Source organism: Trachypithecus francoisi, unplaced genomic scaffold (genome assembly GCF_009764315.1).
Source record: "Trachypithecus francoisi isolate TF-2019V2 unplaced genomic scaffold, Tfra_2.0 Lachesis_group16, whole genome shotgun sequence".
NCBI lineage: Eukaryota > Metazoa > Chordata > Mammalia > Primates > Cercopithecidae > Trachypithecus > Trachypithecus francoisi.
Genome location: NW_022681461.1, coordinates 50,669,993 through 50,694,711, shown reverse-complemented (window position 1 = coordinate 50,694,711; position 24,719 = coordinate 50,669,993). Strand labels below are relative to the sequence as shown.

At 34.9% G+C, this 24,719-nt stretch overlaps 1 protein-coding gene across 3 annotated transcripts in view; it reads left to right on the top strand.

Moving 5' to 3' along the window:
- The window catches only part of MLLT3 (MLLT3 super elongation complex subunit), a 277,218-nt gene that overhangs the window by 5,639 nt on the left and 246,860 nt on the right, over positions 1-24,719 (top strand). The window contains exon 2 of one of the 3 annotated variants that reach the window (XM_033237450.1): positions 17,296-17,357. The exons of the other annotated variants lie outside the window; for them this stretch is intronic. Within the exon in view, the coding sequence (XP_033093341.1) occupies positions 17,333-17,357 (25 nt within the window). The 5' untranslated portion in view covers positions 17,296-17,332. The remainder of the gene's footprint in view (positions 1-17,295; positions 17,358-24,719) is intronic. 3 annotated transcript variants of the gene reach the window in all.

Below are 24,719 nucleotides of genomic sequence, written 5' to 3'. Positions count from 1 at the left end.
TTAGCCGGGCGAGATGGCGGGCGCCTGTAGTCCCAGCTACTCGGGAGGCTGAGGCGAGAGAATGGCGTAAACCCGGGAGGCGGAGCTTGCAGTGAGCTGAGATCTGGCCACTGCACTCCAGCCTGGGCGACAGAGCGAGACTCCGTCTCAAAAAAAAAAAAAAAAAAAAAAAAAAGCTGAATTGTTGGAGGAAATCTCATATTCTGTGGGCGAGAATGTAAATTGGGCAGGGGTATTTTGGAGAACATTGGCAAGGTCTATTAAGATTTTTAATGTTTATACTGTTTAGCCTAGCAAATTTACTTCTAGGAATTTTCTGACAAATATGTTCTCACAAGTACACAAAGATACAGCATGTTTCTTGTGACTGTTTTTGTAATAGTCAAAATTTGGAAGCAAGCCATATAGGGGCCCTCAACTAGATACAATTAAATGATAATCTGTAAAAAGAGGTGTATCTATTTGTAGATACAGGAAGATCTTCAAGAAGAATTAAGTGAAATAAGGCAAGTCGCTAAATCATTGTGATCTCATTTTTTAAAAAAGTTCTTGTGCAGATAAGTATATGTATGTGTATACATGCATATGTCTATAAATAAGTAAATTTGCATTAGCGGGCATCAAACTCTTACCAGTAGTTTTCTTTAGTAGCTACTTATGGTGGGGGTGATGGGAGGTTATTTTTGTAGTGTTTGAATTTTTTTTAAAGTTAACTGGTATATTTAAAACATTACAATAAGCACACATTACTTTTTAAAACTGAAAAAGAATAAAGAACCAACATATAGAATATTGTTTTAAAAATAGGGATTAGCATGTAGCTATCTAAAAGTTAAAGATCTAAAAGTGATCTTTAATATCTTGAGTAGATATTGTTGCTTAAAGATGAAGAGAATTTGGAGTTAGGAATTACAGACTTGTATTCAAATGCTGGTTTAAGATCCTCCTTGTGTGGTTTTGGACAAGTTACTTCTGTATCTGTTTTCTCATTTGCATTATGAAAATGATGATAAAATAGAACTATTAAGTTGAGGTTGAAATATAAATCAACTGTTGTCAAATTTATTGGGCTTAAGACCTTTTACACTTACAAATTGAGGAACGCAAAGAGTTGTTTTGTGTAAGTTATATCTATTAATTTTCCTGTATTAGAAATTAAAATGCAGACATCTAAAAGACATTATTAATTTGTTTAAAGGTAATAACTTATTACATGTTAACATATAAGTAACATTTTAATGAAAAATTAACATTTTGTTTAAAAACAGTGACAAAAGGGACATTGTTTACTTTTTTTTTCCCCCCCTCAAATCTCTTTGTTTTAATAGAAGACACCTAGGTCCTCTTACCCGCTTCTCTTTTCAGTCTATTGTGTTATCACATGTGCTGGAGCCTCTGGAAAACTCTGCTGTACACTCATGAGAGAATGGGAAAGAAAAAGGCAAATAACTTCATAGATTTTATTATATATATAGATTTAACGTCACCAATCACCTGAAAAGATCATAGGGATACTGAGGTCCTAACTCTACACTCTGAGAAATGCTGGTAGAAAGTATTCAGCATACAATCTGGCACACATAAATTGCCCAATACATGGAAGCTGATTGTTATTATTGTTGCTAATAAAAATTTATTAAATGGAAGCAGAAAAGGTAAATCTTCCAAGGTATTTGCCTCATTAAATTCCAGTGAATGATTACCTAACAATAGTTTTTTCAGAAAAGGAAAATTTAAACTTGGGTTTTTCTGGACATATTTTATAGTTATTATCACTGTCCATTCTTTTTTTTTTTTTGACAGGGTCTGACCCTGTCACCCAGGCTGGGTTGTAATTGTGTCATTTCAGCTCATTGCAACCTCACCTCCTAGACTCAAGCCATCCTCCCATCTCCTGGTCTCATGCCATCCTCCCATCTCCTGGTCTCAAGCCGCTTCCCAAATAGCTCAAATTACAGGCATGGACCACCATGCCTGGCAATTTGTGTGTGTGTTTTTTGGTAGAGATGGGGTTTCACTGTGTTGCCCAGACTGGTCTCCAACTCCTGGGCCCAGGCAATCCACCAGCCTCGAATTCCCAAATTGCTGGGATTACAGGCATGAGCCATTGTGCCAGGCCTATCACTGTCCATTCTATGATGCATTACCTGAATTATGCAGAAGTCTTTTATATTCATTATTGTAGGTGCCCCTCTGTAGAGCTACCTATCTTTGTGAAGTAGGCCAGGCAGGGATATCACTTGGTTTGATAATTTTGCCTTAAAGGTCCTTTGTTCCTTCTCTTGGTTCTTTGAAGTTTCTTTCCCACGGGTCTTCCATGGACCAACCTTGGCCTCTTTCTTGCCTTTCTAGTCGTTTATTACAGGTAATCCCCACTACGTAACATCACTTTTATAGTTCTCAGATATAGAACTTTTCTTGTTTTGAATCTTCAGAAGAGATGTTAATAGAAGTTGGGAAATTACATGGCACAATTGTAGCTTTTGTGAAGAACCTTGTTCATTTTTTTAAACAAATGAAATGTTTTTTTCTAATTTATAAATATTTGTTCATTGTAGAAAAGTCAAAGCATAGAGAAGTTATCTGAAATTTTCATATATAACCATAGTTAATATTTGTTAGACATTTATATATATATACACATACACATCAATATTAACTAGTAACATTCATTCATTCAACAAGTGTGTGTGTGTGTTTTTAGCTCCTACTATGTGTGTGTGTGCCTGCCTGTCTCCCTCCCTCCCTCACTCCCTCTCTCCTTCCTTTCCTTCCTTCTTTCATTTTGGGACAGAGTTTCCCTCTTGTCACCTAGGCTGGAGTGCAGTGGTATGATCTTGGCTCACAGAAACCTTTGCCTCCTGGGTTCAAGTAATTCTCTTGCCTCAGCTTCCTATGTAGCTGGGATTTTAGGCATGCGCCACCACACCCGGCTAATTTTGTATTTTTAGTAGAGATAGGGTTTCACCATGTTGGCCAGGCTGGTCTCGAACTCCGGACCTCAGGTGATCCTCCCGCCTTTACCTCCCAAAGTGCTGAGATTACAGGCATGCGCCACCGCACCTGGCCCTAGCACCCTTCTTAGAGTTGGAGATAAAGCACAGAGGAACATTCCTACCTTTGTGGCATATCATCTTTTAAAATTGTTGGATTTTTCTGGCATGACATTGTATATGGCTTTATTATGCTTCATTTGGATTGTTCCCAGTTTTGATTTGTTATGAATAATGCTGTGATGGACATCTTTGGCATTCATTTTGATGTTTTTTCTAATAATTTACTTATGTTAAATTTCTGGAAGGGAGGTATTGGAGTAAAAAGGTATACAGAGTTAAAATTTTGTTATATATGACCAAACTTTCCTCCAAAAAGATTGTCCCAGTTTATATTTCCTCAGGCATATAAACTAGAAATTGACAGCTTAAAAAAAATCTTTGCCAATCTGTATAGAAAAACGACCTCATTTTGGTTTGCATTTATATGATTAGCAGTGCCACATATCTTTCCTTATGTATTTATTTACCATTTGTCTTTTGTGATGCGCCTTTTTTGCCGTTTGTAGTCCATGGCTGCTTTTTTAATTAAAAAAAAAAAGAAAAAAAGCATGGGGAAATGCAGAGAATGATATAACAAACATTCAAATCCCCACTACCAAGAATGAGTAAATGTTTACATATTATCATATTTGATTCCTTGTTCGGATTCTGGAGAATTAACTATTAGAGATGCAGCTAATATTTTAAAATGCTTCCCAGCCTTTTCTTCCAACCCTTCTGTCTTTCTTCCATTCTATTTTTCTTGCACATTTATATTGCTTACAAATAATAATGTATTGTGTCTTAAAATCAACATGAAGATCATGCTAGTGAATCTTTTTTTTTCAATTGAGATATAATTCACATGCAAAATTCACCCTTTTAAAGTTTGCAAGTCTGTGGTTTTTAGCAAGTATATTCGTAAGGTTGTATAACCATTGCCATTATTTAATACCAGAATAGTTTTATGAGTGAATACATTTTCATCTTGCTTTTTTCACCCGCTCAATTATGTTTCTAAACCTATCCACATTTCATCTATAAAGAGCCACGTCATTCTCTTCAGTTGCCTCTGCTTAGTATTTCATCATGGGAATATATTGTATACCTTACTTTTCTGTTTTCCTATTAAGAAATAAATAGGTCATTTTCTGTTCTGTGCAGTGAGCATCTTTGTGCATGTTACCTTGTGCAGATGAACAGGGGTTTGGACATAGGCCTAGATTTTGAGTTACTGAGCTGTGGGCATGTGTGTCTTCATTTGTACTAGCTGTTGTCAGATTGCTCTAAAAAGTGGTTGTGACAGTTTATACTTTGTCAAGAAAATGAGTACCATTTTTCCCCTATATCTTTGCCAATTTTGGCTATTTTAATATTTCCTATTTTTCAGAGTTGAAATTTGGTATCTTTTTGTTTTCATTTACATTTCTCTGGTTCCTGGTGGGATTGAGCATTTTATATGTATTTATTGACTATTTTGATTTCCTCTTTATTGACTTCTTTTTATATCTTTTTTCTTAAAAAAAAGATTGGGATGTTTGTCATTTTCTTGTTTGTAGGATGTTCTTCCTTTGTTATTTGTGTTGAAAATATCTTGCCTCATTTTTTTCTTTTATCTTATGGTATCTTTTCGCCATATGCAAGCTTTTAATTTTGTCAGATTGATGTGCTTTATTTTGTTTTGTTTTCCTCTCTGGGCTTAGGGTCTTATTTAAGAATTTAGTTAGTGGCCATAGTAATGTGCTTACCCAAAAGGCATTATATATGTAGGATACAGTGAAAGACTGAGGGAGATACAAATAAGAGTAAGAGGAGGTCCCTGCCTTCAGTGTGCTTGTATCTTTTTAGAGCTGGAAAGGACACTTGGGATTCTTCATCTTCAATTACCCTTTCGTTTTACTTTTAATCAGAAGCCTAGAAATGTGGAGAGATCTTGCATGTAGACACAATGAGTCACAAGTATGCCTGTGCAAAGATAACTAGTAATAAATGGTGGTCAATGTTTACTTTTAAAACATTGAGTAATTATTCACTTATATTAGCAGACAAATGTTCAGCAATAGCTGCTTTTGTAGACATGATCTAGGATTTAATTAAATAGTGGTCACCATGGTAGATGCTGTTTAAAAGGAAAAAGTCTATAGCTACTTTCAAACAAAATCAAATTCTCTATATGAATTAAAGTTTTCCTTTGAGATTAAATCTTTAGAAAAAATTGTTGCTGAGTGGTAGTTATCTCCTGATATTTTGTCCCCAACTCACCCAGTGGTAAGAATTGCAATTACATGAAGGATGCAGAGTGTTGTTTTAAGAAGTAATGTTGCATGACTTAATCCTTTTAACTTAAGTGTGATAAGTTTGCAGTGGTTGAAGACTGAAGAAGCCTATTACGATAGAATTTCTAAAAAGATAAGGCTAGCATTTGGGTGTTATTTAGTTGGTATGTAGCAGTTAACAATTAACTTTTTGGATAAAATCAAGTCACCATTTTTTATTAAAGAAAATTATTGCTTATCTTTAAAATAATGTTTGTTAGTGATTATAAAGATGATTAGTTACCTTTAATTGGAGTTATTACACATATTAGAAGTTGATATTCTCAGAGCCAAGTACATTTTTTCTATTTTAAAATATTTGATTTTGTCAAAACTAGATTTGTTTTCTTTGTTCCCTTCCAGTAGAAATTATCAGTTATTTCCTCATCAATACCAGGCCAAATGCTCTGTGTGTGTATATTGATTTTTAAAAGCAAAATATATATTAACAGTTTCCTGAAGTATTAATAACAATAGCAGTGGCTTGGAGAGTAGGGAGGTGATTTGCCTCTCAATGTTTTCAGATATAAATTTTGTCTGAATGATGCCTTTTCATTTTTGCAGATAGGTTTTTATGTCCAATTTCCCCTGCCACCTTCCAAGGATGGTATTGGGGATAGCATACTGTCTGATTATTCCAGGTATCTATTCATTTGATAAACATATAAAACACTTTGGGTGTTTAAAAACAAAGTTCATTGTAGACTTTATATCATCTTTACCCTTTACCCCAAATACTTCATTAATATGAATAATGAAAGCAAAATAATGAAAGCCTTTTTTATATCAAAGAAACATTCTTCTATTTCACATAATATTTTCCTTCATTTTATTTATTTCTCTGCTGCTCTATAATAGGCAGCTGTTTTATAGAGGTTCAGTGAAAAATGGGGGGTTTGGGCTGTTGAGATTTATTTGCATTTAGTGGAATAGGTTATTTGAAAATGTTGACACGGTTCAAGATTGTCTGATGCTTCTTGTATGACTTTTTCTCTGTATGCACAGAAATAGTAACTAGTGGGTTGGAAGCTAACTTTTCTCATTTTATGGAGCACCAAAGCAGGACGCGTTATGCGTTACATGCTTTCATCGGTCTAACACTCCCCTCTCTTTGTATATGTTATCTCTTTTTCCTCCTGTGTTGCATTAGAGTTATACATCAAAAAGGATGGGACCTATGTTATCACTGTAGATACTACTTATAGCTTCATCAATGTGATGTCTTGACACTGGAAGTTTTTGGCAACCATATAAAGGCAGGTATTGCAAGTCAGAAAAAGGGTTTCAGAATCCCTGACTTTACCTTCCACTCCTGGAAGTTATAAATTATTACTCAGATTTCTGAAACTCATTTATTCTGCACCTCTAATAATTGACTTTGTGTAAATGGAACCACCACTTGAATTTAGCAGGAAACATTGTGTCTGCTGAGAATCACATTTTCTAGAATGTGTTCTAGCATTTGTAATAGGCAAAAATGATTTTTTCTCTTTTCTCTTTTTTCCCTTATTCTTTCTTCACTTACTTTGGATGCTTAAAAAGAAAAGCTAGACACAAACTCGAAGGACTTGGCCAGCTCTATCATTTTTTTTTACTACCTAATCCATGAAATAACAACCAGCCTTTTAACTTTAAAAATAAGAGTCTAATGTAGTCCAGTAACTTGTATGAGCAGTATTTAGCAATGCGGCAGGAAAGGCCCTGGCCTGAGAGGTAAAAAGGATGTGTTTGGACTGAATAAACTGTGTGGGCTTTGGCAGCTCTGAAAATACTGTTTTTCCTTGAGTTTTAAAAAGGATAAATTCTGCAATTGTCATTGATCTAGTGTTTTTATAACAATGAAATAATAACTACCCTTTATTAAATAGCTATATTGGTTATCATGCTAGACAATAGACATGTGGTGTATTTAATTTCTCACTCTTCCTAAGTAGTAGTTTGGAGAATGATATTTTTGAGAAAATAAAATATCGATATATGAACATCAGTGTATTGAAATTTTATCTTTTCTTATGATGAATGGACAGTGAAATGGGTGAAAGACTTGCTGCAGTAATAGGGAAGTAGAAGATAACATGAGTAATTCACCAAATAAGAGATTAAGTTACACTTGTAAAAAGTTAATTTCTGATCATATTGGTGCCATTCACCTCAACCATCAACTGTTTGTAGGTTGAAGAATTTCAAGAACTCAGAAGACCACCCAGTGTTGATAGGAAACTTCTTCCTCAAACATGGCTCTTGACCATGCCATTAGATCTTTGGATTTTTCATGTTTTTTTTGTCTTTTACATAAAATAGACCTTGAAATTTTGTCACTTAATTTGCTTTTCTGAAGTATCACTTACCAGATATTACTTGTGATTATATTATCAATAGAGTAATACTTGAGGACTGCCCATGTAAGCTAATTGAGGACTGTCCATATTATGTAAACAGGTTAGAAGAAAGTATATGAAATCTTTAATCATCTAACATACTTGTATACATACATATAAGAATAAATAGGGTTTTCTATTTAATAATTCAGATGCTCAGTTGAAGTTGTTCTGAAAAGCAAGTACCTTTCTACTCTTCAGTTGTAACATGCTATATAACTTTTAGGTCAAAGAAAAAAAATAATTCTAGTTAGCATTCCAATTACATAAAGGAAATTGTCAAGCAGTTGACTAGAGCCAATAATTTAATTTATCCAAAAATACACAAATGCAGCCATTTAAAATACAGCTGCAAATAAATAGGAATTTTCTTATGTTGCAAAGGCTACATAATAGCTTATAGTTAATGCTTCTTGACAGAGTATCTTTTTTAGGTTAACATAATTGATTTAGTTCATTTTCTGTATTAGAATGGCTAGATTTGTTCATCTTTACCCCACCTTTTGAGAAGCATGTGACAGATAAAAATACATCACTGAAAAGATGAGAAGAAATGCTATCATAGAATATTAATGTAAGTGATTTCCGGGAGGTGGGATATCAGGAACTTCCTACTGTTGTCAGTAAAATTTGTTGACTTTTTCAAGTTTTCTTGAATGACTCATATTATGTGAAAGTAAAACTAGTATTTAAATGTATGTATGGGCACATTTACAATAGGATTTTTAGTTTTTTCTAAAAGTAACCTAGAACATGATTAAGACTGTTTTTCCCAAGAAACATTTTCAGATTTTGTTATTTGACATTTTTGCCACCTTGTGGTTTTGAGTCATTTCCTTTAATGTTACTATGAGTATTTGCACAATGTTTCGTAAGTTGATCATAAGCTTTAAATTGAGACATGTAGATAATGTTCTTACCTTTCTTAACGTTTTGTATTGACGTTATACAAGTAATGAGATTAACCTGATTTATAAATGAGTATTCATATAGGATAGTCTTGGTAACAGAAAGATACCATGTGTAATATATCAGTACAGCATACATTTTTGGAGTACTAAAGAATGTTTTTGAAAAGTTCTGGTCTTTTTTTCCTGTGGAGTTTTGATAACTGTGATAATTAATATGTCTATCTTGCTGTGTAGTGTTAAAAATTTTTCTAGAGCTTACATCTGACTTTAATAATCAACTACAAATAAAAAGACTCATCATGTTGTTTAGATATATGGTGATTATATTGAAGAAGAAATAGTATTGATAATTGGAAATAAAAGACTCATTTCCAGTTTGTGCCTCTTTGTATATAATTTGGAAGTTAGATATGAACTTTTAAGAAATAAAAAGTACCAAAACAAGTACTAAACATAAGGCATAGAGAAAAAAAGATTTGGGGCAGAGAAAGAAGTGGTCCTTTTTGGATGGAGAATTCATACATAATTCCATAAATACAAACTATTTTGATACTAAGATGATTTTATTAATATTTCATATATAAGCTGCAAAAATATCTAGAGGTTTTTACAAAGGGAAATTAGTACATAATTTCATGTTTTATGTACAATGCAGATTGATATGAATATTCCTTAAACATAACTAAAAGTGATTTCTGCAAAATGAGGAGGTTAATTTTAGTTGTCTCCAAGGTCTCTCTGCAATCTAAAATTTATCTAAATAAGTCCATGATTTTATAATCTGTGAGAAAACACATTTGCATTTTGACATTAAACTTTAAAAGTGTGCTGTGCACTAATGCATAGCAAAGCTATATGTCAAATAAAAATGAGGACGTTTTCCCTTTAGTAGTAGATAATTTTACAAAATCCATACATTCCAATTAGATTAACTCTACCTTAGAATGTTTGTGAAATGTAAACATTGATGTTTGTGATCTGGGTATTTCTTATTAGCTGCTTGAATAAAATTGCAACTTCAAATTCTGTTTGCTAGCATTTGGAATAAGATTATATTCCATGAACTTAATTTAGTTCTGCTGACAAATTTCTACTTAACTATGTCTATTCCTTTTGAGAGAATTCTAAATGTGATTTATAATGGCCTGGAATCCTTTCTTCAGGATTAAGGTATGTATAAGAATGATGAAAATGTACTCTTTGGCACAGTGACTGCAGATGGCAATATTTATTTGCTACTTTTATTAGTAAATGAATTTATATAAATGTCTTAACTGCAAAAATAAAATAATAGTTTTAAAATTAAATAATTGTTTTAAAACTTGTTATAACCAAATACCCCAGAGACCAAGTTGGAGAGTGGAGAGTTTGAGCAATACGAAGACCTGATTTGAGTATTGCAAAGAGATTCCAAATTGGCACCAAATTAAATAAAAATACTCATAAAATTTTGTTATAGGACAGACAAAACTATGGTAGATGACGATAGTGTACAAATTGCCCTTATTTGGAGCATATGGAGTGGGAGCATATTTTGCAGTGAAAGAGGAACCAGAGGACAAGGTGTTCTCTACTTGTAGACTTGTAAAGACCTCTGAGTTTTCTTTATGTTATTGTAGAAAGACATTATTTTTGCTTTGGCGTGCTTAAAACTAAAGGGCAAATGATCCAAAAGAATAATCTTGAAATTCAATAGCAAGAGAACTACTTGACATTGTGGGCTGGAGGCCAGCAAACGTGGGGCTTTCATTGAATGCGTGGGAAATGGGGCAGGCCTGGAATTTAAAGAGACAGGGTGCAGTACCCTAGAAAAGAAAAGCACTCCTGTATGATTTGCTTACTTGGAGAAAAAAAATAGACTTAAAGTTTTCTCTAAAGGATCTTTATTGGATCAACTATTTAAGGCATTGAAAGACACTGAGTGAATTTTTCCTAACTCCACCTCCCACACTCCCTAGCCATCTTCTCTTGTCTGAAATTGGTGCAGAGTAAAATTGTTTATAACAGAGCAGAAGCAGCTTTTCAAATAAAAGTACTTTGTAGCCTGTTCAAATGAAGTATAATGTAATTCTCTCTGAAATTGAGCACTTATTACTTTGTTTATGTAGCTGTTTTAAAAGTACGGGTGGGTGAAGGGGGTACAGCAGGAACCTCTGCTTTAGAAATTGCGTTTTTTTCTGAGTTTTCCTCCCCCATCCACTCATGAATCCCCCTTCACCCCTCCCCCACCTCCCGCAATCTCTCAATAAAATAGTATTTAAAAGACTTGAATAACCAGTCCTATGTACCAGCTTCTTGCTGGAGGCAATAATGTTGTACTATTTTCAATGGGTGGTCTTGAATCTCCATGGGAGATTTTACAGGCAGTGGGCTCCAAGACCCACTAAGTGTATTATATGAACATAACCAGCTAAATTTCCCAGCCATAGAGAATACGCAGGGATAGTTTTACATTATTGAATTCTCATCATTAATTACTTGCAAACTGATTTATTTAATTTTATTTGAAGAAGTTATGGTTTAAGTCCTTAAAGTGAAACATATTAACCCAGCATTTGGGAGTTACTTTTTAAAACCAGTAAGCCATTCGTAAGTGTGTCAGTTTAGGAATATCCATTTGTGCGTGTACTTTAATTATTAAATTTTAAGTAATTTGTACTCCTTTACAAAACCAATACTTAGTAATTGTCTTCAAATGCTTAATAGTTGAAGTGAGATTTATCTACTTAAGATAGTATAAAATGATGATATAGGACGCATAATTAGAAAGTGTATTTGATATATTTATAATCAATTAGTATCTCTTACCTGTGGCATATAGTATAAATGTTATACTAGCTTAAAATCTAACTAAAATTGTTCTGGCCCAAACCTTTGTGGAAGTAAACATGATTGGAATTATGTTAAATAGTGGATTAAAATTGCTCTTTAGGCAAATTACTTGAGTAAGACAATAGATTTACATATGCATCAGAAATATTGAAATGAGGAATGTTGTCATAAGTATCAAAATGGGGAACGTTGTAGTCATACCTATTCCAACATAACTTAGTTTGAAATTATCTTGCAGCTTCTTTCTAGTATGAACCCTTGGTTATTAACTAGAGTAATAAACATAACTTTGTTGGGTCATTTATTTAAATTACTTTGTTTCCCTTATTCACATTCTTCAGAAACTTAGTTTATAAATAAATAAATATTTATAAGTCCCGATTAGCTAGATGTCTGAAATTCCTGTTTTCCTCAGGCTAAGTAAAAAAGAATGTAGGAATAGATACATTGATAGTAACCGGATGATGATATGTAATGAGAGAGCTATTTTTGGTTTATTTTGAACAGTGTAAGTAGTTTTTGGTAGGAAATTGTAATCCTTGAGGAATTGAGTTTGTTTCTTTTATTAAAATCATTATACAGTTGTTTTAGGTCTTACATAAAATGGTATAAATCCTGCAGTTTTCTTCACTGAAAGAATCAAACATCTGTGGCTCAACAGTTTACAGCAATGACTAATCATTTGCCTTTTATTTTTTAGCTTAATATCTTCTTGAATAGCTAAAAAATTTTCCAGTCGTTTTTATAAGTGAGTTTAAAGTGATAGCCATCTGAAGTTTTACCTTGTGTAACCAGTATTTAAAAGTTATTAAGATTATCTACACACAAAAAAGATACAACTTACTTCTGGCCATATATGTGAATAAAAGTTTAACATTGTTAAAAATTAGCTTGTCAAGTAAACGTACCGACTGAGGCATAATTCTGTTTTCGTTATCCATTCCGTTGGCTGAAAATGAAATAGAAACGATCTGGTTACTAAAGACCAGTGCTGCATTGGATCACTTCCTTGAGCTTTTGCTATGATCGTTAAAGGCAAAGTTAGACAGCTGCTGTAGATTTTGCCAGTGGCCTCACAAAATAAATTGTTTAACCCTATTAGTTTCAGACACTATCATTTCTACTTTGCAGATATGCTAGCTGTGTTCGATATGAATCTATATGACTCTGATTTGAATTTCTGATTTACAGGAAGGTAGTATAGCAGAAAATGAGTAATTTTAACGTGATGATATTTTCATGTCTTGAAATATAACAAATCTCAACATTTTTGCTTATATTGGTACATATTTAAAAACTTCAACTTAGACTCTTTAAAGTTAGACTCCTTTTTTGTATCTGAAGACTTTTAGAAAACTGTGAAAATTGAGTTTGACTTATAATCCTTGGTAATTGGATATTTAAATGTCCTTTTTTAGGCTTGAAGTTCAGACGAAATACTAACTCATTGACTTTAAAATCTCATCTTGGATAAGCGCAGAGTTAGAACGACACCATGTACTCCTGGAATTGATGTTGTAATGTTAAAAATCCCAACAAAATTTCAACAATGTTGGGTCCTTCTGTATAATGTGTTTGCATTATTGCTATAGGTTTAAAGGGCAGGGAAATACTTTATTGTTAAGTCTGAAGAAGGCAAGATTTTGAAACCCACTGCTATGTGATTAAATCAGTGTGTTTGCCCTGAGGCTTCAGCCATTCAATCTGAATTCATAGTATGAAATTTTGGATACCTTCTGTGTTTGAAAATAATACTTCTTAAACAATTTAAAGACTGCCTTTGCCTATTCACATGAAAACTATTGAGACAAATTACCAGGGTTAAGATTTTCATGTAATCAAGACTCTGAAGATACATTTCAGTATTTTAAAGAGAAAGTTCACAGCCACTGTACATAAAATTTTACTGGGCTTTTCATTAATCTAAAATAACTGGTCTATAAGTACTTTATCAGTGAAAACTGCTCAGCATGTAAAACGAGGAGTAGAAGAGCACAAAGGCTTCCTGCAAATTAGGGCACAATGAGTACTAACGGACTTTCCAGCCATCTCCAGCTGTGAGATTATTATAGTTTTTGCAAACCCTTTTCTCTCAAAACTAAATCAAGAATGGTAGAGTCCTGATAAAAAGAAGTGTAGAAAAGCCTAACTAATCCTTAGATGAGTTACTTCAAACGTGCCAAAATAGAATAAAATCAGTTAATAGCATAGATTAAAGGTTACTTTTAATGCATTTTTATCACTCACATTGAGAATTTTGTTGTATGTTAATGCATTTGGCCTTAGTTAACAAAATTCAGAGGAAAACACGTAATTAAATTTGAGAGATTACATAATCACATTGTTTTGAGGAAATTTAGTACCAAGTTTTGGGTGCCAGATTTGACCTAAGGGGTAAAAGTGGTGTTCTTGAGATCAGAGCTGTAAACAGGTGGCTCCAAGTTTTTGGGTTATAATTAGAAGGCTCACCTATATTCTTACAAGAGTTGACTTACTGTATAGATTTTTAAAAAACAATGTGGCTATATGTCTTTGGATAAATATGTCCAAGTGGTTTCTTCGATAAGATTATAGAAGACTGCCAAAATCAGATCTGGATTAATGTTTCAAAAGTGCTTAATTCTTGCTAATGGTAAAGAGAAAGTGAGGAGGAGAAATTAGAGGCAGATTTTGGGTGCAAAGGTAGTCTTTATTTTTATGTATATATCTAAAAATGATCTTTCATATATAGAGGGAGACTATATCATGTCTACTTTTAATTCAGAGCCACATATTAGCCAACTATTTAATTTGTGGAATTATGGCATATTATAAAGCTGCCAAAAATATTGGGTTAAGGAAAAATTTATTTGGCATGATGCCATTGGCAGGAGGAATTAAAAAGTGACATGTCTTTCTCTTTTTCAGTGGAGATGTATAAATATATGTGTGCATATGCTGTGTGTGTGTATGTATATATCAAACTTAATAAAACATTGTTACTAGAGCCTGGCAGTAGGAGATTTCATAATCATGTTACATTTGCCACTCCTCCAAGATGCCAAATTGTAAGTGTCTCCATCAGGATTTAACATTTACTTCCTTGTAATAAATGTATTGCTTTTGCAGTGGGGTAACAGGAAATAGTCCGTCACTCCTGAGCACATGCATGTGCTATATGTGTTAGGTATTTGTGTGTGCGTGTGCGTTCATCTCACATATTCCATATACAAATGTAGATTTTTTTTATAAGCCATGTGAGAGTAAAGTTCTGTTAATTTATAGTGAAAACATAATTTGTCCATACATACAATTCCTTTATTGAAATTCTGACCACATTTAACCTTATTGAAAGCTTCTAGCTTGAATGAGTTTTGCTACATTGAATAAATCCTATGCTGTATAGTTATTTATGTGCTCAAGAAGCTGAACTTTCATTCCATCCCATTAAGTTCCCATGGGATAAGTTATTTTAGTAAATCAGAAAATTTTTCTGAAAGCAAAGTAATTCTTAATTTTTGGAGGCTTGAAAATGGAGAAAATAGCCATATGAGTTAGGGGGAAGAAATTCTCATTGATTCATATCGCTAAAATTAATTTAAAATACTTGTACTCTGAAATTATCGTGAGGGGGAAAAACCCACCACAATGCTGCTGAATTGTTTTACTTCTGGGATTCTATCTTTGTGTGTTTATAGGAGTGGGAACATTTTATCTTCTGTGTTTCTGTTGAGGTTGTTTTTCAGCAGTGCCCCAAGAAAAGTCCTGGAGTCTAGCTTTGAAGCCCTGTGGACAAGCTGGATATCAAAGAGCCAGAGGAATTCGGCAGTAATTGTTTTATGACTGGCCAGAAATCAGACCTATTTGTATAGGTAGCACACAAAATAGCTGTAATTTGACAATTTGGTGCTATTTATACCTACCATAAAAAGAGAAAAGAAAAAGTTAAAGGGATATTTTGGAAACAGGAACTAAGCTGTAAATGCAAATTGCTTCATTTTCTCAAAGGAACAAAAAGAGAAAGGGTTTAGGAAGTTTTTATTGAAGCTACATTATTGAGGCTCTGTCTGCTTTCAGGACACTCAATATTGTACTCACGTTGAAACTACACTTCTTTCTGTTTGCAGTTTTTTCCCTATTCCCATCTGACTAAAATTATTTTTGTGGAGCAAAAGAAACCCTGGGGGAGGAGGGATAGTGGAGTCACAAAGTTTCCAACTCTATCTTAGTAGACATTTACAGTTTCATATTGCTGTTGTTATTTAGCTTGGGGTAAGAACAGTCTGCTGTTGCTACAGCTAAGTATTTTTCCATGTAAAAGTTACATATTTTCCACAGTCAGTTGCAGATCATTTATTATAGTGAAGTGTGAGGCTTTGCTAGGTAAGTTTTCATGTCTTTTTTTTAGAAACATGCAGCATAAACTTTCTACTTTCTATGACTATTTTTGATCTGGAAGCCAGAGACATCTTTTGGAATACAAAATGCCTTAGTTATTTGTTCCTCTCACCTGGAGAACATTCTGAACTAAAGGTGGGCAGTGTATCATGGTATGTCTGTACTTCAATGGGTAGCCCAAAGTGAAGTTTGACTGTTTCCAGAATGTCATTCTGACCTTTTGAGGTTGTCAAATGCTTCATTGTTTTGCCTCCAAACCCCCAACCCCTACAGCAGTCTGAGTCTGGGGGCAATGGTGCAGAGAAAAAGCAAACATGTCTGTGATTCACTATCCTTTTTTTTTCTTTTTTTAAAGAAACCCTAGAAATGCCTTAGGGATCCCTGGGGCTTTGTCACAATTTAAAGCCATTTTATCATTGAATTTTGACTGTATTAATTTGCTTTGGTTTAAATTTTTTCCAATTGGATTCTGATTCTCCCATAATAAGTAGAGTGATCTCTGTCATGTATATGTTACTTTCTAGGGAGAAGCTCTATAGTTATGGTTGGATGAAAAGAGTTCACTGAGGGTAGGAGAAAAGAAGTGGAAATGGGTGGAGATAAGTGGGTGTTCAGTCAGTCAATTCTGGCTTCTTTGAAAGAAGACTAAGAGTTAAAGATGGTGTGTGAAGGATCAGAAGCTTCTGAATAAGGATTTAAAATGGGAATCTCCCAAAAGCCTAAAATCTAGTTGGATTTCAAGGTGGGTTCCTTATTCGGGAAATAGGTGACATCACTATAGAGAAGAAACATGTGGATTGCTGTTATTCCTGAGGAGTGTGAACACTCAGATGGGAAAAGAAGATACATCCTTACAGAATATTTTCGTGGGTTGAGAATGTACACCAGTTGGGGTTGGTTAAGGAAGGGGTTGTATTTCTAAAGTATTGATCATTTATTCAGCCAACATAGAGCACCATCTATGTGCCAGGCACTGCAGTAAACACTGAGGATAGCAACAGAACAGATGTGGTTCTTGTCTTCTGGAAGTGCTTAGTCCGGCATCAGGCATGTTTTCCATACACACGAAGCACAATAACAGCACAACAAGATAAGTGCTTTTATGAAGCTATGAAAAATGAAGCTGCGGAAATAGAATTCTAAGTGTTTAGTACTGCCCAGGTATCAGAATTTGAACTAAGTTTTTTTGTTTTTTTAGGAAATTGCAAGTGAAGCATTTGGTAAGACAGAGAATCAGTGTGGATTTAAAAAAATTATCCTGAATCTATCAAAGATGGATTTTCATCTGAGGGTTCTCTTTATAGGGCTGTATAAGTGCAGTGTTCTTGGAATTTCTGAACTTACTGGGTTAGCATCGTACAATATAGTATTATATAGATGAAAAAAGAAGAAAGCTAAGCAATTTATAGTTACTGAAGGTTTAATTTTCCACCTTGTTATTTTACAGACGTGGCATCCAAGACTGAAGATTAACTAACTTGCCTATGGTCCACGTGGCCTATGAATATGGTAACTCTATGCCCTGTTTTGCTGGGGACAGTCAAAGTATATGCCTGTTGTCCTGTGTTGGTGACAAAACTATTGCTTTTTGGATGATAGATTATATAAGTCACCCTTTTTTAGAGTGGCATAACTAAGATTTAAACTTAGGCCTTTCACTCCAAGTCATAAGCTCATCACTGTTTTACTCTGTTTGTATCATGCTTCTAGGTCATGTCTCTACTTTTAGGTTGGTCTAATGAGAAGGATTCTGAGGCCTAAGTCTGGCTTAGTACAATGTTCAGTTCTTGGTTATGTTTACCATGGGCAATGGGGAGAAACATGATAGCTTTCATGCTACCTTTTTTTTTTTTTTAAACATCTGGTTACTAATTGTTTTAGAATGCAATTTAGTTTTCCTTCAGAAATTCTGAAGGCATTTGAGGAACTTTATGTCTTAGGATCATATTTATAAATATTAGTCATCATTACATGATACTCAAAGAAAATTCTAATGATTTGAGTCTTCTGGATAAATGGAAATTTGGTACATCTCTTAATCATTGAATATTGTGCTTTTCCCTTTAATTTTTGTTTCCCTTTCTTCGCCTAATCAGAAACCTAGAGCAGCAAAATGGGGTTTGAGGAAAGTAAGTCTAATTTGGAAAAGAAAATTGGGCCGGGCGCGGTGGCTCACGCCTGTAATCCCAGCACTTTGGGAGGCCAACGTGGGCGGATTACGAGGTCAGGAGATAGAGACCATCCTGACTAACACGGTGAAACCCCCTCTCTACTAAAAATACAAAAAATTAGCTTGGCGTGGTGGCGGGCGCCTGTTGTCCCAGTTACTCAGGAGGCTGAGGCAGGAGAGAGAATGGCGTGAACCCGGGAGGCGGAGCTTGCAGTGAGGCAAGATTGCGCCACTGCACTCTAGCCTGGGTGACAGAGCGAGACTCCGTCTCAAAAAAAAAAAAAAAAAAAAGGAAACTTATGTTGTGATTTGCTTAAATTGATTAGCTTTTCCACCAGGTTCTCTGGACAGCTTTTGGTAAATCACCTTAATTTGGTTTCATTTAAATGGCTCAGCACTTCAGAAAGGTAGTTTTAGAAGTGTACTGTCTATCAGGTAAATCAGCTAAAACTTAAATGGATTTAATCCACTGATCACCTCTGGTAATTAGATAACTTTATTTTGTTCTGTGTCATTTCTTTTATGTAGTGTCTGAGCAGTGCTTCACTGAAGTCTGTAGTGTCTTCACCTAAAGAATGACTAATGGCAACTGTTAGAATGGTAAAAGCAAAACTAAAGACATTTTTGAGAACTTACAGGTTAGATGGTATTGGGGTGGGATGGAAATGCCTTATGTTACCCATCCTACTTCTCTTCCAAATTTACACATCTAGTTAGACATATGGCTTCTCTGCCCTCAGAGACTCATATGTGGGGTGAAGGGGAGATAGATTTGTAAGTGGATAAATTTCAGTGCAATTTAAATAAGTTATAGTTTGGTAACAGAGTTTTTTGGGAACATAAAGTGGTAAGTAGAGATTGAAGATGAGCACAGTTATGTTTCCATTTGTATAGCCGATGTTTGAACCTGAATCCTTCATATTTTATATCATTTTTGGTTTCTGCAGCATTTTATGTTGTTTTGCTTCTCTTTTCAGAGACTGTTTATGACCAACTTGAACAATGTGATGAAATTCTTCTTAGCTCAAGTTGTTATGAATCCAAAAATAGATCTGGGCTAAGATTGGACTTTGTGGCACAAATTGTGGTTAGGTTGTGGCTGTCTTTCTTCCAACAAATAAATGTAATTTAACAATTATTTAGAAGTAAAGCAAATGTTGCTGAGACAGAAACAGGACCTGGTTGATTTTTAAATGGTGCTTTGGAACACTAAGCAGATATCTAAGTTTAAAGTAAAATACTATTTGGAAAAAAATTGTTTTAGTTAAAAAATATTAGTAAGCTTCTGTAGAATGGTAGAATTGGTGACTGCAGTTCTATAGGAACCTTACTTATAGTAATCTCTTACTCCTTTTATTTTCCATTTCTTTTTGTTTCACTTCTGAAAATTCGAAAGCATAAAATAGGCTTCACAGAAAGAAAAAACAAAGCTAGTAATTACAAGACACTAAAACTTTCCTATTGTATTGGTCAAGTGCAATACATGACACCACTCTGCAGTAATACTGGTGTTCAGAAGAGTTATGGAACAATCTAGTAATAAACATAGAAAGAAGAAGGAGGACTGAACCTCATTTATATGGTTGAAAAGTAGATGGTCTTCTGAGGCTCTTAACAGTATATAAAGGTAAATTTGTTATAAAGGAAATCTTATTCACATTTTTAATCTGATGTCTATACAAATTACTTGTGGGACAAGGATGATCTGTTTCTGCAGTAAGACCTCTAGCTCCTTATGGACAGGATGTTTTTTAAGTCACTGTGTTATTCAGACCTTTGCACATAAGTGGTATTAAATAACAACTTTATAGTAAGATACTTTTGTAAGGCCCTAGATAAATAAAATTACTTTAGTGGCCTACTGTGTGCCAGGCTGAATACTGGGTACTCTCCAATAATTACCTTATTAGTCTAATGAGCCCTACGAATTGAGGTACTACCTGTGCTATCTCCATAATGAATGAATTTATCAAGGTTATAGCATACAAGATTAGTATACAAAAAACAATAGTATTTCTACATACTTGCAGTGAACAATCTGAAAATGAAAGTACTTCTGCATACTTGCAGTAAACAATCTGAAAATGAAATTAAGGAAACAATTTTATTTATAATAACATCAAAAAGAGTAAAATACTTAGGAACACATTTAACAAAACAGATGTGAAATTTGTGCTCTGAAACTATAAAACATTGTTGAAAGAAATAGAGAACTATTTAAATAAATTGAAAACTATTCCATGTTCATGGATTGGGAGACTTAATAGTAAGATGACAACATTCCCCAAATTGCTTCAGGTTACGTACAATCCCTATCAGTCAGAACCCCAACTGGCTTCTTTGTAAGTTGACAAGCTGATTTAAAATTAATGTGTAATTGCAAGGGACCCATAATAACATTTTGTGAGTGAGACTACATTTTTAATGTTCTCAAGCAGCTTTTTATTTTATTTATTTTATTTTATGTTATTATTTTATTTTATTTTTTTGAGACAGAGTCTCGCTTTGTTGCCCAGCCCAGGATGGAGTGCAGTAGCACATCTCAGCTCACTGCAACCTCCACCTCCTGGGCTCAAGCGATTCTCGTGCCTCAGCCTCCCAAGTAACTGGGACTACAGGAATGCACCATCATGCCCAGCTAATTTTTTTGTATTTTTAGTAGAGACAAGGTCTCACCATGTTGGCCAGCCTGGTCTTGAACTCCTGACCTCAGGTGATCCACCTGCCTTGGCCTCCTAAAGTGCTGGAATTATAGGCATGTGCCACCATGGCTGGCCAGAGCTTATTAATTTAAATGAAAACTGCAAATCAGTTTTTAAAAATCAGTCATGAAAATAGTGACATCTTAAATCAGGGTACTCCTGTTCATTTAATTAAATGCCGTAGTTTTCCTGGTAATTCAATGTTTTGGGGTATGTTTAAAGCTTTATAAATTTAATTCTGCAAGCTTTTATTGAGCATTTCTTTTATGTAGTCAAGAAAATATGCTTTAAGAAAGTTCAAAGCAGGCAATTCCTGATATAGAATTATCTGGTGATAAAAGCTTATAAAATAGTTTTACAAGTTTTTACAGTTTTCCCTTAAGCCTGCCCATAATTTAAGCTTGTGATTTTTTTATATTGTCTTTTGTGGCTAGGTTTGTGTATACCCTGCAGCAGTACTGTCTAAAACAGTGGCCACTAGGCTTATGTGGCTTTTAAAATTTAACTTATTTAAAATAAAACATTTAATTCCTCAGTCACTGGCCACATTAGAGGACTTAATAGTCATAGGTAGCTAGTGGCTGCCATATTGGACACAGCTAGGTAGAGAAATGGTAAGGTATTTCCAGGACTTCTTTTTACAGTGGGATTGAGATAGTATATGTGCTTTTGTGAGGGACAGAAGGTAGAGGAAAAGAATCTGATTAAGACTTTTTATATAAAATTATGTCTTTTTTTTGTGGTTACTGCTGCTAGCATGATGACACTTTGTATCTTTCAAATGTCGTGTGCTACAATAATCTTTTCTCTAATGGTCTTAGCATCTACTGCTGATCTTTTTTTGATGAGCCTGAATTAACTATTTTATTGGGGTTGCAAATTGGTGCTTTTCCATCTTTGATAACACTTACGTTTCAAATGATAGATACAGGATCTATTCTATTTTTCCTGTTTATGGTTTTGACAAAATTTTATATTGTGACAAATGTTTCCTGTGCCTGATTTTATGGATAACTTAGTGAAGTATGTGGTAACATAAAATTATGTATATAACCTTATTTTTCCAGTAATTGTTATTTTATTTTATTGTCTTTTGAGATAGAGTCTTGCTCTGTCACTCAGGCTGAAGTGCAGTGGTATGAACACGATTCACTGCTGCCTCAGTCTCCTAGGATCAAGTGATCGTCCTGGCTCAGCTTCTTGTGTAGCTGGATCCACAGGCACGCACCTCCATGCCTGGCTAAGTTTTTCTTTTTTTTTTTTTTTGTAGAGATGGAGGTCTTACTTTGTTGCCCAAGCTGGTCTTGAACTCCTGGGCTCAAACAGTCCTCCCGAATTGGCCTCCCAAAGTGCTGGGATGACAGGTGTGAGCCACAGCACCCTGCAACCCCCATGCCCAGTAATTTTTTTTTTAAGTGAAAATAAGTTTATTAGAGAATTAAAGAACCAAAAGAATGGCTACTCCATAGGCAGAGCAGCAGCATAAGCTGCTATTTGGACATTTTTATGATTATTTCTTGATTATATGCTAAACAAGGGGTGGATTATTAATGAGTTTTATGGGAAGGGGCTGGGCAATTCCCGTAACTGAGGATTCCTCTCCTTTTTGGACCATGCAGAGGAACGTCCTGACATCACCATGGCATTTGTAAACTGTCTTGGCATTTGTGGGAGTGTCTTTTACCATGCTAATGTGTTACAATTAGCATATAGTGAGCAGTGAGGATGACCAAAGGTCACTTTCATTGCCATCTTGGTTTTGGTGGGTTCCAGCTGGCTTCTTTACCTCAGTCTGTTTTGTTAGCAGGGTCTTTATGACCTATGTCTTGTGGCAACCTTCTGTTTTATCCTATGACTAAGACTGCCTTAATCTCCTGGGAATGTAGCCCAGTATTTCTTAGCCTTATTTTACCCAGCCCCTATTCAAGATGGAGTTGCTCTGTTTCAAACACCTCTGACATATCACCCCCTTCCCTTTTATAAGAGAAACCTTAATCCTAAGGGTTGAAGACGGATGAAGATCCATCTTCTGTAACTTCTACAGGCTGAATAGAGGTGATAATATTCCTGCCTATTAAGGTCTCTTGTATTCAGGGTAGAGAGGAGCTCAGCCAGAAAGCATTAGTATGTCGAGGACCACTCATAACTCTTGAGTTCTGACAAAAGGTGATATCTAAAAGATTAATAAATGTTCAGTTTAAAAGAACATTGGCTGGGCACAGTGGCTTACACCTGTAATCCCAGCACTTTGGGAAGCTGAGGCAGGTGGATCATTTGAGGTCAGGAGTTCGAGACTTGCTTGACCAACATGGTGAAATTCTGTCTCTACTAAAATACAAAAATTAGCTAGGTGTGGTGGTAGGTGCCTGTAATCCCAGCTACTTAGGAGGCTGAGGCGAGAGAATCGCTTGAACCCAGAAGACGGATGTTGCAGTGAGCCGAAATCGCGCCACTACACTCCAGCCTGGGCTACAGAGCAAGACTCCCTCTCAAAAAAAAAAAAAAAAAAAAAAAAAAAAGGGAACATTGAGGAAGCTTATCCTGCATTCCTACACATGCTGTACACATGGAGTACAACAACAATATATTCCATAAGAGTAAAGCTAAATAAGCAAAGTTATCCCAAGTAAAATAATAAGAAGGCTTTCTATGAATTATGCAATTGTTGGAACCAAGCTGATAGTCTGAAGTTGCTGGCTGATTCCAATACGTGCCCAGAATTAAAATACTGACTCAGATTTTTGCATTACCCATCCCTATTGTTTCTTCTGAGTCACAGCCAGAGATCACTGGTTGGTTCACAGGAATAAGCAGAGCTAGTCTAAATTGCAGGAAAAAAACTCAAAAACAACTAATGAGACTAGAATCTAATAACAGATGTACCATAGTTGTTGAAACATAACTTTTCTCTCTCCAGTGTCCTATTTTTACTAAAGACAAATCATGGTAAAACTGATCTGCTTTATTATACTTGGCGTGATTATTTGTATAAAGTGAAGCAAGAAAAATTATTTTTCACATAGGCTTTTAAAATTTGCTGTGATGGTTCCATAGGGAATCTCAGATAAGACTTTCTTGATGCTGAGCCCAGCAGTGGGTGTCTACCCTCAGATACCTGTAAGTTTGGGTATATTCCTCTCCTCTTGAGGTCCCAGGATAACTTGGGGTTCCTGGACCTGTCAGAAAGTGAACACATTCAGTAATTTTTAAATGTTGAGATCTGAGGAGGGAGGAGGTAGTTCCAAGGGACGAAACGGATTTGAGTCAAATGTTTATGGCCATTTAAATTTACAATATTGAAGCCCTTGTTTTTTGATTTTTAAATATGCTTCTGGCTTCTGAAGTGTCACGCTATCTCAGAAGAAATTTCTGCTGTAGTAAATTTAGCTAGAGTACAGAAAAATTTGAGCTTTTATTAAGTTCTGGGTATGGGTATCAAAAATGCCATAATAATACTTAACAGCTTCGGTAGCAAGTGTTGGAATGTCACTATATAAACTCCCCCTGCCCTTGCCTTCTCTTTCATTGCTTCTTTAGTTTTATCAGTGGGGATGGATGCGAAAGCAACGTGTCTGAAATTCTGTTGCTCATAGGAAGTGACTTAAAATTCCCAGGATAGTTTTAGAACTGATTCTTGATCTTGGAATGATGGAATAGACCTCCTGGTAATCGTATGGCTGATGTGCACCTGCATTCTAGGAGGGATCTGGTTAGACCTGAGTGTGTTTTTACTTTTTGCTTATGAGTATTTATTTAGGACTTTTTCAAACTTTTTGAAGTAATGATTACTTTAAGTTACAAAAATTATAGCCAACTATAATGTTATGGACCGAATTATGTGCCCCCCTACCCATGTCCCATAAATTCATATGCTGAAGTTCTTTTTTTTTTTTTTTTTTTTTTTGAGGCGGAGTCTCGCTCTGTCGCCCCGACTGGAGTGCAGTGGCCAGATCTCAGCTCACTGCAAGCTCCGCCTCCCAGGTTCACGCCATTCTCCTG